Source organism: Pelobates fuscus, chromosome 1, assembly GCF_036172605.1.
Source record: "Pelobates fuscus isolate aPelFus1 chromosome 1, aPelFus1.pri, whole genome shotgun sequence".
NCBI classification, from domain to species: domain Eukaryota; kingdom Metazoa; phylum Chordata; class Amphibia; order Anura; family Pelobatidae; genus Pelobates; species Pelobates fuscus.
Genome location: NC_086317.1, coordinates 293177816 through 293197387, shown reverse-complemented (window position 1 = coordinate 293197387; position 19572 = coordinate 293177816). Strand labels below are relative to the sequence as shown.

The window sequence follows — 19572 nt, the reverse complement described above, 5'->3', positions numbered from 1 at the left end:
ATTTAAAATTATTTAAATGTCAAATAATGACAAATATTTAATGTAAAGAAAGCCCTATTTATTCTGAACAAAATTATATATAATAAGTGTGGGAGCAGTTAACGTGTGAAGTTAGAATTGTTTTTGTGTTTAGAGTATCCCTTTAAGGCACAAGAGATTTATGTTACTTTAACATGTTTAGCAAAAAAAAAAATCTTAGTATAAAAGTTCTTAATTTCTTTCCAATGAGTTGCCTAAAACTACTAAAATTAATAATAAAGTGAGTAAAACTACTGGTTGTGTTTATGCTTCATAGTGTGCTTTCTGTGATTCCCAGTCCACAAAAGTGACAGATCAGGGTTCAATACTAAAGTGAAAAGTTTCGGTAATTCAAAGTAAATTGAAAATTAATTTTAAAATGAATGGAACAAATGTGTATTTCTGACAGTACAGGTGTAAAACACAATTTAGGTTGCAGGTCCCCCCATGTAAAAAGGTGACAATTGCCTTTTTCCAGCATCACAAAGGTCGGATTGTGGCCAACTCTGCCCCCACTCTGCCTCCTTGGCTGAAATAATTTATTCTGATGATTTCAGCCAATCCAATGCATCCCATAGTAAAGCACTAGGAGTCGAGACTTATGGGCAAGTGCGCAAAACGCCATGTTGGGCAAAGCAGTATCTCTTCATAGAGATGCATTGAATCAATGCATCTCTACGAGGAATGTTCAGTGCCTCAATGCAGAGAATGGAGACACTGAACATCAGTGCTGCACATTATGCAGCACTGACTGAGGAAGAACCTCTAGTGGCTGTCTGAGTGACTGCTGCTAAAGGTGTTCCTAGGCAGTAATGTAAACACTGCCTTGTGTCTGAAAAGGCAGTATTTATACTAAAATGCCTGCAGGGACAGACTATACAAACCAGAACACCTACATTAAGCAGTAATTGTTCTAGTGACAATAGTGTCCCTTTAAGGCCAAAATAGACATACTGGAAAAATTCTCCAAGGCTAGTATCTATTTAAACAGCCTACTACTGGAAATTTAGAAAACTACTAGGGAAAAGGGAATTATTAAATAACATAAGAGATAGAATACAATTGAACATATTTATACCTTTAGTTTTGAATATTATGAAAATGTATGCAATGATCAAAGTGAGTAAGTTAGTAATACTGGCATTATGAATACAATGGGTTAGGTTCCAGACCACTGCTGTTAAGCGAATATCGCTGAAAAGCAAATTAGAGGCATTTTTCATTTGCTAATGCATATAAATGCCTTAAAACATGTTTACACAATCATACATTTTATGTAGAATAAATGTGCAATAAAAAAGAGTAAAATACTAAATGAAAAACATGCTACCACCATACATACTGCTAACATTAAAGCAGTGGAGACAGCATTAGCAAAGTGCCCTTAAGCTAGGTCCAGAAATACCAGTGGCTTACAAGATATTACTGTAATGCAAGAAATTCTCATCAAATTTGACTGACACTATATAGAACAGGGCCCAAATATATATAGGCTATATAATTTATCTTCAGGGCTATGAAAAATATAAAATATATTTTTTTTTTATATGGGGAAGGAAAGTATAAAGGGAAAAGTAAAATAAGTAGCATTCTAATTATTGTGTATCATATTCAGTTATATATATTTTCACCTATATGAAGTCCTTGGAGTGCTTTTCAAAACTACTATATATATAGTAGCATTCTAATTATTGTGTATCATATTCAGTTATATATATATATATATATATATATATATATATATATATATATATAACTGAATATGATACACAATAATTAGAATGCTACTATATATATAGTAGTTTTGAAAAGCACTCCAAGGACTTCATATAGGTGAAAATAAACTTAGCTTTATTCAGCAACAACCACAGGTGATCGACGTTTCAGTCCTACAGCAGGACTTTCATCAGGATAACAGTGCATTCAAAGTGTAACAATTTATATTATAAACATAATAATTCAAATACATTGGATACAGCTGAGTCTTACCTGAGGCTGTGTGTGCACCAGTGCTTTGCCCGCCGAAAAAACGCGGGCAAAAGCCGAATTCTACATATTGTATTCAGCAGCTGTTGCTGCTGTGAACCTCTGTGTGCAGGGGGTTGTCATGGCAACCGGGCGGGACGCTAGGAGGCGTGGCTACACTTGTTACTATGATCGCAAATGCGATCAGTGATCCGGCCCCGGCAAAGACACACAGCTCAGGGAGAAGAAACAATTAGCGCAGGGACTCAGTGTGATCGAGCATGAAAGCTCGGACGGGAGGAGCACTTAGCACAGAGCTTCAGTGTGATCGGGCATAAAAATACAAAGCTATAAACAAACAAATCCATACACAAATCAATACAAATATACAACGATTTGAAGGGAGGGCAAGGTACTAGTTAGTAATAGTATAGTTAGCTAAGGTCTATATACGTAATATCGGGGGAACTTAGACGAATATTCAGTGCCAGAAAATACATAATAAATATGTGAATATACTGATAATGGAAATCAGAAGAATAGGATACATAGGTAATACTTGCCCTGGCGGTATACAGCGCAATATATCCATATATTCTAGTTCCCTCTATTGTATGTAGTTATTAAATGGCTGATGTTGTGTATAGCTGATCGTATAGCCAACCAAGTGGTTCTACAGTAAATAAGGATGCTGAAGACACTTACAGTCGTCCATACATTGCACACTACCGGGACCCCGGCTTGCTACAACAAATACATATGTATATATGTGTCAGGCATACATACCGGGTGCTAATCGGTCATATCCTAGAGTTGGAAGTAACGGCTAAGGGAGGCCTAATGAACCAAACTACCATGATGGTGACCAGAATTAGTGGCATCAAAAGTTTATACATCTATTATCTTATTCACAACTCTGGCTGCTAAAGGTACCCTTGTGTACGGTAACAAAGTGGTAGTAGTATCGGCTTGATTAACTGCTATGGAGATTAGCTATATAAAGTAAAGTGAAAAAACGCCCTCAAAATCGGTGATAACCCACAGTGCAAGGTATATACATAGGAAAATGTCCATATTGCATATCTAGTATGGGTCTTATAGAAAGATGCCCAGACTGTATTTCTCGTTGAGGCCCCTAGGCTGTACCGTGTCCAAAGTCCTAATCCAGTGCAGTTCCCTCTGGAGCAGAATCTTCTTACGGTCTCCTCCTCTCATTGGTTGTGGGACATGGTCGATTGCTATGAACTTCAATGACGGTAGAGGATGGCTTTTTTCAAAGAAGTGTTTCGCCACTGGTTGTTCGGATCCCTTGTCTCTGTATGCCACTCGTATACTCGATCGGTGGTTCCGCATTCTTTCCCTCAAGGGTAGGTCTGTTTTGCCCACGTAAGTCAATCCACAAGGGCAGACGAGTTTATACACTACAAAGTCACTGGTGCACGTAAGTCTGTGCTTGATGGTGTAATTCTTGCCGGAATGTGGGTGGGTAAAGGTTTTACTTGGTAACATAACGCACCCCAAACACCTGTAGCAACCCAGATTCAGATGGGGTGAGGGTTGATTGTAGCAATGAGATGGGTCCGTCTTGACTAGTAGGTCTCTCAAGTTCTTTCCCCTCCGGTAGCACATCATGGGTCGTTGTTTAAATTGGCTTGGTAGACTGTTATCATTAATCATCATCCGCCAGTTACTGTTAACGGTTTCTTTGATGTGGTCTGAGATGGTAGTGTACGTCACGGGGAATATCAATCTTTGTTCCTTAGGAGTTTGTACGGGCTGCTCTTCATAGCATTTACTGAGTGCTGATTGCAAAACAGTTGGGCTGTATCCACGGGCCAGAAATTTGTCCCACATCAAATTTAACTGTCGCTTGGTATTAGTTATGTTGGAGTTGTTCCTGATGACCCTCATAAATTGGGATCGTGGTAGAGAGTTAATCAAATGTCTGGGGTGATAACTGTTGGCATGGAGTATGGTATTCCTGTCCGTGGGTTTGTTGTAGAGTGTGAAGGCTATCTTCTCGTTCTCCTTGTATAGGCGTACATCCAGAAAGTCAATAGACTGGTCATTGGTGACCATAGTGAGCCGGACTGGTGTATTCAAATTATTTATAGTTTCGAGCATCACTTCCGGTGATGTGCCCTCATCTTTCCACAATATAATGATGTCGTCGATGAAGCGCCTGTAAAATAAAATGTTGTTATGGAATGGCCTCAGTATGTGCTCCTGCTCGAACACATACATAAAGCCATTAGCATACATAGGTGCCATGGCTGCTCCCATCGAAGTTCCAGAGTTTTGCTGGTACCATGTATGTTCAAACCTGAAGTAGTTTTGATTTAGCACCAGGAGGAGTAGTTCCAGTGTGTACTCTATCGGTGGTCCCTTGTACGAGGGTGATGCTGTAAGAATTTTCCTCATTGCCTCGATGCCCGTGTCGTGCGGGATGATAGTGTACAGGCTCTTGACATCACATGTGATGAAAGTCACTCCTGGTTCCAAGTGGGTAAATTGTTTAAGTTGAGCTAGCAGGCTAGGAGTATCCTTAATGCATGTTGACAGGCTCTCAATTGGTTCTTTGAATAGTGAGTCCAGCCACTTGGCAATGGGTTCTAGTACCCCTCCGATTGCCGAGACTATAGGTCTACCGGGTGGTAGAGTCGGGTGCTTGTGGACTTTAGGTAGTGTATAGATAATGGGTGTCCGGGGTTTCTCTTGCAGTAGAAATTGGTAAAGTTCCTGTGTAATATAGGATGCATCTAATCCTCGTTGTAGTATTTGTTGAATTTGGAGCATGATCGCCTGTGTTGGGTCGGTTGTCAATTTTAGATAGGTAGTTACATCTCCCAGTTGGGTCAGTATTTCATGTCTATAGTCACTATAGTTCATCAAGACAATTCCTCCACCTTTATCTGCCGGGCGGATAACCAGGTTTGGGTCGTTGGCCAATGAGGTGATGATTCGTCGCTCCTCTTTTGTTATATTTGGTCTGGGTTTGTGGCCATGCGTTAGGTGGTGTTGTGTTTCTTGATTTAATGATTTCAAGAAGGTCTTAATGGTGGATTGGTTAGGGAGTGGGTCCCAGGTGCTCTTAGGTTTGAAGTGACTCATTGGTGCTGTCGAAGTGTTATTGGTTTTAAAGAAGTCTTTGAGTCTTAAGGACCTTCCAAATTTATAGTTTTCGACTTCTTGGGTCAGCGGTACAGGGTACGTCGTGGGCACAAAGGTGAGTCCTTTCGTCAGCAACTGGATCTCAGCACCATTCAGTTCTCGTGTAGACAAGTTGAAAACCGGGATTACTTTCGTCGAGGTGGTCTCCCTCTCAGACCGATATGTGCCGCCTCGCTGTCCTCGTCTCGTGATGAAACGTTTGGTTCTGGGTCTTGTCTGGCTCGTTGTCTTGTGGTTATTCCAGCTGTTGTTGTCCCTCTCTCTAAAAAATGACTCGGTGCTTGGTTCTGTGTTGATCTTTGTTAGTTATCGGAGTCTGAGGTAGATTCTCCTGAGGTCTTGTCAATGGTGTATTGTCGTGGTTTTCGGATAGGGCGTCTATTCCTTGCAAAGCGTGGTAGTTCGTTTTGCCCACTCAGCCACCTGTACACTCTGTGTTCTGCGTAATCACTCCTCACCTTCTCTTGTTTTTCACGTTTAAACCTGATGAGGTCTGCTTTATATTCTTTGATATTTTGTTCCAACCTGAGCATGGTCGGGGCTGCCTCCGTTGATGTCAAGAGTAGTGCCTCTCTGGATTCCAGTTGCGTGATTCTTTGTCTGATTTTTATCAGGTCTTCCTTGACGTCTTCTATAATAATGAGAATCAAGTCCAATGAGCATTTGTTCAGGACTGCTATCCACTTCTTGCAGACTTTTGGTTTGGCCCTTCCTATGGTTGGAATATTTTTAATTCTAAATCCCCTAGGGATCTGCAGTTGTCTGTGATAATCCGACAGGAACAATCCATGCAGGTCCAGATCAGTTTCTTTCTTTTTAAGACGGGTCAGTTCAAGGTATATGTCTTTCAGGGTCGTAGTTTGTGGTAAGTCAGTTGTTAGGGAGTCCCATCTAATGCGATCTGCATCCTCCTCTGTGTACTGGAAGGTTTCTGCCTGTTCCAGTAGTCCTCCCGCTTGGGAAAAAAATTCTTCCATGTAGATTTGTAAACTCAGTGTAATTCCAATGTGAAAAAAAGTGATTAGTGAGTAGTGAATACCAATATACTGTCTAAAACAACACTGCAATCTGTGCAGGTTAGAAGAACAGTAGTGCACTAAAAGTAATAGGTTGTCGCTTTGGTAAGCAGAGGTTCTCCCCGATGGATGGATATTTACACTCCGATCCGATTATTCAAATCAAGGGAGACTGTGATACACAAAGAGTATTTAAGAGTTAACGGGTGCAAAGCTGGTCCTTTGCCATCTAGACCATAATGTATAACAAGACCCATACTAGATATGCAATATGGACATTTTCCTATGTATATACCTTGCACTGTGGGTTATCACCGATTTTGAGGGCGTTTTTTCACTTTACTTTATATAGCTAATCTCCATAGCAGTTAATCAAGCCGATACTACTACCACTTTGTTACCGTACACAAGGGTACCTTTAGCAGCCAGAGTTGTGAATAAGATAATAGATGTATAAACTTTTGATGCCACTAATTCTGGTCACCATCATGGTAGTTTGGTTCATTAGGCCTCCCTTAGCCGTTACTTCCAACTCTAGGATATGACCGATTAGCACCCGGTATGTATGCCTGACACATATATACATATGTATTTGTTGTAGCAAGCCGGGGTCCCGGTAGTGTGCAATGTATGGACGACTGTAAGTGTCTTCAGCATCCTTATTTACTGTAGAACCACTTGGTTGGCTATACGATCAGCTATACACAACATCAGCCATTTAATAACTACATACAATAGAGGGAACTAGAATATATGGATATATTGCGCTGTATACCGCCAGGGCAAGTATTACCTATGTATCCTATTCTTCTGATTTCCATTATCAGTATATTCACATATTTATTATGTATTTTCTGGCACTGAATATTCGTCTAAGTTCCCCCGATATTACGTATATAGACCTTAGCTAACTATACTATTACTAACTAGTACCTTGCCCTCCCTTCAAATCGTTGTATATTTGTATTGATTTGTGTATGGATTTGTTTGTTTATAGCTTTGTATTTTTATGCCCGATCACACTGAAGCTCTGTGCTAAGTGCTCCTCCCGTCCGAGCTTTCATGCTCGATCACACTGAGTCCCTGCGCTAATTGTTTCTTCTTCCTGAGCTGTGTGTCGTTGCCGGGGCCGGATCACTGATCGCATTTGCGATCATAGTAACAAGTGTAGCCACGCCTCCTAGCGTCCCGCCCGGTTGCCATGACAACCCCCTGCACACAGAGGTTCACAGCAGCAACAGCTGCTGAATACAATATGTAGAATTCGGCTTTTGCCCGCGTTTTTTCGGCGGGCAAAGCACTGGTGCACACACAGCCTCAGGTAAGACTCAGCTGTATCCAATGTATTTGAATTATTATGTTTATTATATAAATTGTTACACTTTGAATGCACTGTTATCCTGATGAAAGTCCTGCTGTAGGACTGAAACGTCGATCACCTGTGGTTGTTGCTGAATAAAGCTAAGTTTATTTTCACCTATATGAAGTCCTTGGAGTGCTTTTCAAAACTACTATATGTATTATTGATGCCGACAAGCACCGGGCCACATAACCGATTACACTGGAGTGCAAGTATTTGGACATTGTTATATATATATATATATATATATATATATATATATATTTTAATAATATATGATGACAAATAAAAAATAAAAAGTTCAGCGTGGTAGTCAAGCCGTCTAGAACAGGTCGATTCTCTGGTCCATTTTGTGTTATGTTACTGATTTATTTGAATTGGTGATATTCATATTCAAAATAAAGAATAAAACAAATGAATAAAAAGTTCAGGGGGACACATGGAATTGCGAAGATGTTACTTACGTATTGTCTTATGGTTATATGAGTTGCTCCAGATCCCGCCATCTGTGTTATCTTTCACACCAAATTCATACAGAGTATTAGGTTTTAGATTGTCTATTACTGTTTCAGTTGTTGGGCAGAGCTGGAATAGCCAGTCCTTGTTTTTTTCTTTGTAGCGCACTGTATAAAACCTGTGTGAAGAAAAACACATTATTAGCATTTTAATCATTTGTTTGTTTTTCTTAATGTTACTATTTTATTTTGATATAATGACTTTGTCAGCTGCCAAGGAACTCAATACAAGATGTGGTAAAAAAAAAAAAAACCTTGGAAACATAGGGCTTGTTTCCAACCTTGGTCTTAATTTAGTATTTCAGGAGAAGCTTTTCAAATGATTTCATATTTTTGGCTCAACGTTTTAAATTATTTGTCATTTTGAAAAATATTTTCAAGGGACACTAGAGTCACCAAAACATATTTAGCTTAATAAAACTGTTTTGGTGTACAGATCATGCCCATGCAGTCTCACTGCTCAATTCACTGCCATTTAGGAGTTAAATCACTTGGTTTATGCAGCTCTAGTCACACATCCCTGTAGGTGACTTCCACAGCCTTCCTAAACACTTCCTGTAAGAGTCATATAATGCTTACACTTCCTTTACTGTACATTCTGTTTAATTTACATTTTTTTTATCTCTTGCTCTGTTATTAGCATGCTGGACCCTATAGGCGCAAGTTCAATTTACAGAGCAGGAGATAAATACTTTTAAAATAAGTTACATCTAATTGAAAAGGAAATCATTTTGTTTTCATGCAGGCTGTGTCAGTCACATCCAGGGGAGGTGTGGCTAGGGCTGCATAAACAGAAACAAAAGTGATTTAACTACTAAGTGGCAGAGAATTGAGCAGTGAAATTTCAGAGGCATAATCTATACACTAAACCTGCTTCATTAAGCTCCCTTATGGCCCAGTGGCCATTACTTCCGGTATGCAGCTCCGCAGGGCTGCAGACCATGTATCTTGCAAGACCATCAGAGCGTTGCCATGGTAACCTGCGGCAACGCTCTGATTGGCTAGTTCTCACGAGACACATGGCCTGCAGCTCTGCTCACTGCGGAGCTGCAAACCAGTGTCTGCGATGGTGGCCCGGCAGCTTGGAGGGGCCTCGCACCTGGCGGCATATTCGGCAAGCCGATGGGCCCCCTCCTGGTGTCGGGACCTCAGTCAGACAGTCTGCCCTCAGGTGGTTTGGGCGGCCGCGAGGCATTAGGCGACCGCATACACCACCTAATTAGAGAGTTGCCTTTGGTCAGCAGTTAATAAAGGCTACTAATTGCTGACTGGTTTCCAACCTTGCAACAAATTTTACTGGCTGACCGCTAATAATGTCAACCCGGCACAGATTATCTGTTCAATGGTAGAGCACAGAAAGAAATGCTGTGTAATCTGTCACCATAGTAAGTACACCATGCTACTAAAAAACCCTAGAGGATGCGTGTTTCACCCTGTGATTGGCTGTAGCAACAGTGTATGCAATATATTAAACTGTGATTTTGTGCTAAGCCTGAATTAATGAACCTACTACATATGTGGAATTTGTTTATTTGTATCTATCTTACATTTCCTTATAACCACTTTCTAGAAATGGTGCAACATATTGATAAATTACACAGCATTTCTTTCTGTGCTGTACCAGTGAGAAGCTAAACTGCGCCTGGTCAACACTATTGGCTGTCAGTGAGTTAAATAGAAACATAAAATGTGACGGCAGATAAGAACCATTCGGTCCATCTAGTCTGCCCAATTTTCTAAATATTTTCATAGACCCTGGCCTTATCTTATAATAAGGATAGCCTTATGCCTATCCCATGCATGCTTAAACTCCCTCACTGTGTTAACCTCTACCACTATTCCATGCATCCACTACTAGTAATACTTCCTGATATTATTTTTAAACCTTTGCCCCTCTAATTTAAGACTATGCCCTCTTGTTGTGGTAGTTTTTCTTCTTTTAAATATAGTCTCTTCCTCCTTTATGTATTTAAATGTTTCTATCATATCCCCATTTTGTCTTTCCTCCAAGCTCTACATGTTAAGTTCCTTTAACCTTTCCGTGTAAGTTTTATCCTGCAATCCATGAACCAGTTTAGTAGCCCTTCTCTGAGCTCTCTCTAAAGTAGCAATATCCTTCTGGAGATATGGTACAATACTCCAAGTGAGGTCTCACTAGTGTTCTGTACAATGGCATGAGCATTTCCCTCTTTCTACTGCTAATACCTCTTCCTATACAACCACTCATTCTGCTAGCATTTCCTGCTGCTCTATTACATTGTCTGCCTACCTTTAAGTCATCAGAAATAATCACCCCTAAATCCCTTTCCTCAGATATTGAGGTTAGGACTCTATCAAATATTCTGTACTCTGCCCTTGGGTTTTTATGTCCAAGATGCATTATCTTGCACTTATCCACATTAAATGTCAGTTGCCACAACTCTGACCATTTTTTTAGTTTACCTAAATCATTTGCCATTTGGATTATCCCTCCTGGAACATCAACCCTGTTACATATCTTAGTATTATCAGCAAAAAGACATACCTTACCACCAAGACCTTCTGCAATACCACTAATACAAATATTAAAGAGAATGGGTCCAAGTACAGATCCCTGAGGTATCCCACTGGTGATAAGCCCATGCTTTGAATATACTCCATTGACTACAACGCTCTGTTGCCTGTTACTCAGCTACTGCCTTATCCATTCTACAATATTGGAGTCTAAACTTAAAGATTGCAGTTTATTGATAAGCCTTCTATGTGCAACAGTGTCAAAAGCCTTACTGAAATCTAGGTAAGCAATATCTACCACCTTCTTGGGTCTTTGCATAGTTCGCAAATACCCTCAATGGTGACTTTGCCTCATGCAGTGCTGTGGTTTGGTGGTGCCAGTGAAGATAAGGTTTAATTATCTGAAGCTGCTGCCATGACCATCCATTTGATCCTCTTTATTGCCTAGCACTCCATCTCCCAGTAATCCACACATGTACTGTACTTTAGCACATGCGCAAGAGTAGAACACTGATATCTATTAGGGATGTGCATGGGCAAAAAATTCTGTTCGGTTCGGTTCGGGTAAGTAAAAATATTTGTCTGCTTCTGCAATTCGGACCAATGGCATTCGGTTCGGCACTACCGAAATTCGGAACATTGATAATTTAGGACTTTGGCAATTTGGAACTTCGACATTCGTAAGCATCCCTCTCTTGTTTTGCCACTTTTAATAAATCCGAAGCACTTTGCCACCACAACCACTTACACATCTGTAGAGCTCCCTAATCCTAACCCCTAACCACCACAACTACTTACACATCTATAGGGCTTCCAGTGCCAGACTGCCACCACAACCATTTACACTTCTACAGGGCTCCCAGTGCCGGACTGCCACCAGAACCAGTTACACATCTGTAGGGCTCCCTAACCCCTAACCACCACAACCACTTACACATCTGTAGGGCTCCCAGTTCCTGGACTGCCACCACAACCACTTACACATCTATAGGGCTCCCAGTGCCAGGAATTAGCCTATTGCTCAAGTTTCCTGTCATCATTCACGTAATTCTCCCTCCAGCTCTTGTTTTTCCACTTTTTTAGAAATCCAAAGCATTTCGGCAATTCTGCAATTCGGTTCAGCACTTTGGAAATTCAGCACTACGGCAATTCGAACTTCGAGGATTCGTAAGCATCCGAATGTCCGAATTTCACGAAATTTGTCTGAATGTACATTCGGAACAAAATTAATTGCACATGTCTAATATCTATGAAGGATCCAGCGAGACCACAGGAGCCTTGATAGACAGCGCAGTTTCCTCATTGCTGTCACTAGTGATGGCCGGTGGAAATGACAAAACCTGACAAGGTTAGCTTTGCCTTTTGCCAGGTTTTGTCAGGTGGAGGAAAAATGTATAAGACAAAGTAGTTCAAAAATACATAGTCAAAGGGAGTATTTCATAAATATTTTATATTTATTAGAGGTACACTGTAGGACTGTAAGTGCTGCATCTTATTTCACATCTTTTTAATCAGCATTAAAACATTTTAATATTTTAATTCTAAACAAGAGTCCCCAGTAGACCATCCCCTATGTGCAGCTCGGGCTAATTGGGGAGCATTATTCAAAGAAGCAATGTGCAGCTGTGATTGGCTGATATAATTAGTTGATTGCTTTCAGCCTATCACAGTCCCAATTGGTGGTAAGAATTGGTATGGCTATAAGGAAGTATGTAATCTCAACCTTAGCTGCACTATCAGCAGGTGCCAGTATGTGGGTGGCCAGGGACCCTTATTTTGTGTCAAACTGCTTGAAAATTGTTTACCACTGAATGAAGGTCAGGAGTCTTCAAATGTAATGTTCTTTACTAGCTCAATAAAATAACTATAACCAAGTGGTGGAGTTTCCGAGACATCTTCTATCCAAATTTGGTAGCTGAGGCAATAGCATCTATTTCAATTTAGGGTCCATGGCTTTTTAGTATATTAGCCAAATAACTTTTACCTCTATCAGACCCTCATAGTACACTTTTTGCTATCATCTTAGCTCAGCGTGGCATACAGGGAGGTTAGCCTTCTATTACCCTCACAGGGTTTTTACTAGTTACACCTTGGTTGCAGACAGAGGTCCTCACTAGTAGCGTCTTCATCTAGGCTTCACTGTTGACAGCAGCCTCCCGTCAACAGATTCTCTGACTCCAACCTGATCTTATGAAGGTTACGTAGACTCTGATGAGAGGCCTGTATAACCTGCTGTTCTCTTTGCCTTTACAACTATCTGGAGCAACTTGTGTTTCCCACACAACAGTATATAGAAATCACACGATCTGATTTTTTTGCCCTGCAACTATCAAGTTACTTTTCTTTTCCCTTTTCCTTCAGAAGCAGCATATGGTGTACTGAGTTTAATTTTATAGGTTCTCATCGGCAACTGAAATAATAAAGTAATTTTGAGACTCTGTGTATATGAGATGTCAAGCAGTTAATGAATACATTAATAACTTTAATAACATAATTGCTGTTACATTCAAGTCCACCTTGAGAGTTACATTGTAGATTATTTAAACATAGTGTCAAAATACAGTTACATCTCCTAAGAAGTGTTTTTTTTTTCTCCAGCTAGGAAAATTCTTTAATTATGAACCTTCAATGTTACATTTATATGTTTTGAAGGTTATCTAGATATATCTGCTGATATCGAGCTGGCTGTCTACATTAATCTGCTGCTGGCTTATTGTAGATATACCGCTTTTCTTTAAATATTCTTGTGATGCAATATGCCTGGTAGGTAACATTAGCTTAAAAACAATAAATAAAGACGGCACAAAAAATACAGATGAGATCCGTCTATTTCATGAGTTAACACCATGGTGCTTATGAAAAATTTGACAGCATAACTTTAACATAACCTTAGGATCACCATATTTTGCAAAGTAACCTTTAAATTGACTTTAATACAAGATAACCTTACTGCCTTGTACCACATATGTAAATGAAATACATCCTCTGTTACTTTAATCCCAAAGATGACTTTGTCCCTGTACAACAAATAAACACCACACCAAATAGACAATATTGAAGGGAAGCTGTAAGGTTTTAGCTGAAGGAACCCACAATGCAACAGGTAGCTAAAGAAAATGAACCAAACTAAGTACAAATAGGGAATAAGCAGAGATGTAGTTGAAGGTCAGGACGGGCATCACAAGTTCACTAACAATATAACAAGCAGAGGGTCAGATACCATTAATGAATGGTTTAACCACTGACGGTAACTCAGCAAGCCATTAAGGAACAGTTTAACCCCAAAGTCTTAGTCAGGCTCCAGTCGGACTTCTCCCAAACTTCAAACACAAACACGGGCACCATCTATGGGCTGAAAGTGTCAGCTAATGCTCTCAGCCTATCAGTACCTTTTAAATCACAAAATGTGGAGTTAGGTGTTTGTGTAAGTGTAGCGTAAGGATTAATGCCGGATTATGGTTAATACTGCTCTAGGGTTTGGATAGAGTAAGATTAAGGTTAGAGGTAAGATAAGCCTAGGTGTACAGTTATAGTTAGTGTAAGCATAAGGTTAGGTAAGAGTTGATATAGGGTTAGTGTGGGGATGTGATAGGTTAAACGTTATCTAACAAAAACTAATTTAGATCCTAGACATATGAGGATTTAACAATCAGGACTGATGCGTGAATCTATTTGAACTCTTTTTGGTTAGTTGCACTTGATGTGTAAAATTATTGGAAGCAAACATCTGAAAAAGGTGGTTTTGTTAAATTTTTCCCCATTTTTAACATTTTATTCATACTTAATGTTGTTTTATAAATAGGATATTAATACAAAGTCATTCTCTCCTTTAAAAGCAATATGAAATGTGTATGGGTGCCCTTAAAAAGAAACACTTCAATTACTTTGGAAAAATGCATTGTAGGCAAATTCTAGGTTTTATTTTGGTTCAGAAGTTGTACAATTGCCTCTGTCCTTAATGGGTTAATTAACAGCAAGGAGATTGATAGTTTCCTGAAACACCTGGAGCTTGAGCCCAGGGAAAAAACTGAAACACCCATACACTAACAGACAGGTGGGATAGCATGACATATCACTGCCTCTTTATGTCGTGTCCTCTATACTCATGAGCAGCATGCTGCTACTGCACTCTGGGATCTCAGTGAAAGCATAGCTGGTACACTCTGCACAGCCAGTTATTCATTGTGATTCTGCAATGCTGGTTAACTAAAGGAGGGGTGTGCAGCAAAGTTCTGTACCCTAGCACCTCCTCCTAACCTAATAGTCACCTGGGGGGCCCCCAACATCTACAGCTAAGTAGTTAAACAGAGCATTATACTGTAAATATTTTTCTATTAAAAATAGAAAAAGCATACATTAATATCCTCCCCTCCACCACCATTATAGATCCGGCGCCAGAGAGCCCCATGTCCAGGGCTTCAGTCTACCTATGCTTATGAGTAACAGCACTGTCAATAGGCATACGACTTGTACTATACTAAATTATATAAATATACATTATTATATATCAGATATTTAGACTAGATGGGACGTTTACTGTGTAGAATAAAAGTTGGACAGATTCCACTTAGGACAATAATAATCTATGGTTGTCTAACAGCTCCCATAGAATAACATAAGGGAAGAATCTTGATTAAAACAAGTCCTTCCTATATAAATCCCATGCCTCCCTAGTGTTTAAAGTGCTATATGATAAGGAATACTGTGGCAACCAAATTTACAATCAATGTGTCAAGAGACAGCAGTTCAGCACAAAATTTGGACAGGTTCCCAGAAAATTTATTTGTGCAATATAACTTTATACCCATCAAAATTGATTCTTAGCTAATAGTGTATATGTTATTAATGTAATTATTTGGCAGTTCTCCCTGCTGTTTAAACTCCAAAGGAACTCCTAACATGACTGTAGAATCTGTAATAGAAATAAAATATTCTCTAAAGCATGTGTCTTAAAAGCTCTAGTTTAGTCTGAATTGTTTTACAATCTGTGACAACATATGTAAACATGCTGCTTAATTATATTTATGCCCCCATTACAATAGAGGCATATATAAAACAAGTGTATAATCTCAAAGAATGGCTCATGACACACTGGTGAGTGAATGGTTAACATATGGAGGATATTACACTGATCAGTCACAAAATTAAAACCACCTGCCTTATAATTATAGGTCCAACTCTTGCTGCAAAAACACCTCTGATTCATTGAGACATGGACTCCAGAAGACTTCTCCACATGTCCTATGGTATCTGGCACTAAGACAGGAGATACTTTAAGTCCTGCAAGTTGTGAGGTGGGTGGGGGTTCCATAGATCAGATTTGTTGTTCCAGCACATCAGATGCTCAATCTGATTTAGATTACATTTAAATGAAGCTCATGCATCTGGCAATACAACTAATCTAAAACAAAACATAATTCATCAGACCTGGCAACCTTTTTCCATTGCTGCATGGGTCCCATTGAAGGTCTTTTAAGAGGTGGACAGGGATCATCATGGGCTCTCTGACCAGTCTGCTGCTACACATCCCCATATGCAGCACACTGCGTTACACTGTGTGTTCTGACATCTTTCTATCAAAGCTAGCATTAAGCTTTTCAGCAATTTGAGTTACAGTAGCTCTTCTATGTTATTGAACCAGACAGGCTAGCCTTCACTCCCCACTTTGACACCGGTTCACCAGTTGACTTTCCTTGCACCACTTTTCATACTTAGAACTAACCACTGCATACTGGGAACACCCCACAAGATTTTCAGTTTTGGAGATGCTCTGACCCAGTTGTCTAACCATCACTATTTGGCCCTTGTCAAAGTCATTCAGAGCTTTTGGCTTGCCCATTTTTCCTGCTACCAACACATACAATTCTAGAACTGACTGTTCATTTAGTGCCTAATACATCACACCCCTTAACATGTGCCATTGTAATGATATAATCAATGTTATTCACTTCAGCTTATTCACTTCAGTGGTTTTAATGTTGTGGCTCATTATTGCATCTCACGCCATCTTGCATATATATAAAAAAAAAGAAAACACTAGAAATGAAAAACACTTGTGAAGGTGATCTTCCTGGTGTATCTCACAAGTACAGTAGTATATCCAGAGATAGAACAAAGGTCTGGAACCAAAATTACAAAAATACATAGCGTAATCCTGCATAACTCAAATATCCCCCGTATTTTATAGATGTAACACTTACAAACAGATGTGAAGTATGCGCTCAAGTATACGCTGGGGTATGTAGAAAACAGAAATGCCAGTTTTTCTTAAAGTGGATCTCAGGGGCTCATATGCAAGGAAAAAGATATAGCCACAATAGTAAAGTACATTCAAAGAGTATAACAATTTATTGTATTGCACTTACAGCTAAAAAGTGAAAACGGGCTTGTCTCCACATAGGTGGAAAGATGTAGAAGTGATTTCCTCTATGGCAGGATACATGGCCCGATTTACAGAAATTATAAATGAAATACATAAACAAACAAATGTATAAAAAGTCTTAAAATAGTTATCCAACCCGTTTTGTCCTCCGTCTCAGACTTCCTCAGGCGGCAAAAAGCAAATATCTAGAAGTGTTTAATAAATTGGTACAAGATGAGCTGAGTGTTACATCTATAAAATACAGGGGATATTTGAGTTATGCAGGATTACACTGTGTATTTTAAAAAAATTTGGTTCCAGACCTTTTTTCTATCTCTGGATCTACTACTTTAGTGCAACATTTCCTCCATATATACAGGGTTTTTTTTTTTCTGTATTTTTAAATATATTTTTTCTATACACTAGTGTTTGTGGTTTTCCATTCCTTTTACTTACATTTTGTATATAATCTGCCTCTCAAACTCTAGCTGGTGTGCTTTGTATATTCAGTATGATTACTTAGTGTTTCTTCTGATACCAGATAACTGTTAACGAATGGTTTAACCACCGAAGGTACCTCATAAAACTGTTAAGGAACAGTTTAACCACAAAGTCTTAGTCAGGTGCCAGTCGGACTTCTCCCAAACTTCCATTGCAGTTCGAGGATTACTTAGTTACTTCTGAATATTTTCTTATGATTTTCAAGCAATGTCCACTCTAGCCTTTCAAACAAGATGGTTATAATCCATTGCTGCAATGTCCTGCAATGCGACACTAACTGCTGAGATTGATTTATTCTGCCAAAAGGGTGAGTTGCTTACAAATCGTACGTATATTTGCTTTATTACTGTAAGCACTGTATTATATTGAATTTGTTACAGCAGACAGGTATCTACTGTGAAATGATTTTTTTTTTTTACTAATCATGAATATTACTCCCTGCATGGGGCCACACTGATTGAGTGAAAGATCAAATTTAGAAACAAGAACTTGCTTCTGTGAAAAATTACATTTAACTTGAAACAGATTTCCGCATCTCACATTATCCATGAGAAATGTGATCTCAATTCGTCTGAATATACATTTATTTTACTGTGCACAAGCAGTGTATTCGCAAAATGCATGCAGTCCATTTATGCACTTTTACAAGTAGCAAAATGTGACCAAATGCAGTGTATATCTAAATATCCACTAACATATTGTAAATTTGAGGGATGCGTGTTTTTATGATGTTTTCCATCAGCGTACATCTGGTTGGAAGAAGTTTCTTTTAAAGGGACACTATAGTCACCAGAACAACTATAGCTTATTGCATTTGTTCTGGTGAGTAGAATCAGAGAAAATGCAGTGTTTACATTACAGCCTAGTGAAAACTTCACTGGCCACTCCTCAGATGGCTGTTAGAGATCCTTCCTGGGTCATGGCTGCCTAAAATGCATCCAAACATTCAGTGTCCCCACCCTTTGCATGCAGACACCGAACTTTCCTCATAGAGATTCATTGATTCAATTCATCTCTATGAGGTGATGTTGATTGGCCAGGGCTGTGTTTGAATCATTCTGGCTCTGCCCCTGATCTGCCTCCTTGTCAGTCTCAGCCAATCCTATGGGGAAGCATTGTGATTGGATCAGGCGACCACTTCTGATGATGTCAGACTGTTTGTTTTTCTGAGTCTAACAGCATGTAGAGTTACAGCTTCAGGCTTGAATACAGTAAAATTTTTACTATATTTATGGAGGCATGAGGGATCCAGGGGGGCTAGATGGTGTCTTTAAAACCATAGGGTCAGGAATACATGTTTGTGTTCCTGACCCTATAGTGATCCTTTAAGTGATCCTACACAGACCAGTTTTACAATTTTTAACATATCTTTCCTCCACATCTTGTAATGCTACCAGTTGGATGCAGAAAATAATATTCATAAACAGACAAAATATTTACAAGTGGATGGAGAAACAAAAACATACATAGAGTAGCACAGTTTGAATTTTAAGTGCAAGGAATGGTTAATGCCTTCGTTTTGCAATCCACAGTGGCCGAGACAGATATCTATTGCTAAATATTTTGTGCAAAAATAGTTTCAATGTTGCATTGTTACCCGTCGGTAAACCAATGCAATGTAGCTAAAATGTAGCCTCTAAATAGAAACAGACATCCCTTCTTAATAGTATCAGATAGGGGTTACCAAATATCAAAGATTGTTAATAAAGTATCTGCCTAAAGAGGTACAATCAAACCACCTCTGTGGATTGAAAAGACCGTAATTGCTGTGGGGACAATAGAATGGCTTATCAATATCTAATGGATATCAGAGTATAGCTAGATCGCTAAAGATATAAAAGAAAAGCCTTTATCGTCTGGGTATAGCAATAACGGTTAAGAAGTGTGTAACTCAGGGCATGAGATAGATATAATAAAAGATTCCAATAGTAAATGTCTCTGTAGCTCAAAAATCCCTGAGTGCCCCTGATGCGCGTTTCGCCCACAACTCATCAGAGGGGAACTGATGTGTGGGAAATGACCGGGATTTTAAAAGGGCGTTGCCATTCTGATTGGTGGATTCAAAATTCGTCATCCTTCTGAGTGCCAATAGGAAAGCCCCTCAGAGCATGACGTGGAAATAGTCAAAATTAGAATATTTTAACCCCTTGTGAACTGAGTTAAAGTTAGAAA

General features: G+C 39.3%; 1 protein-coding gene across 1 annotated transcript in view; it reads right to left on the bottom strand.

Moving 5' to 3' along the window:
- Positions 1–19572, bottom strand: part of ABI3BP (ABI family member 3 binding protein) — a 416270-nt gene that overhangs the window by 236672 nt on the left and 160026 nt on the right. Inside the window, exon 5 of the mRNA XM_063457646.1 lies at positions 7995–8164. Coding sequence (XP_063313716.1) covers positions 7995–8164 — 170 coding nt within the window. The remainder of the gene's footprint in view (positions 1–7994; positions 8165–19572) is intronic.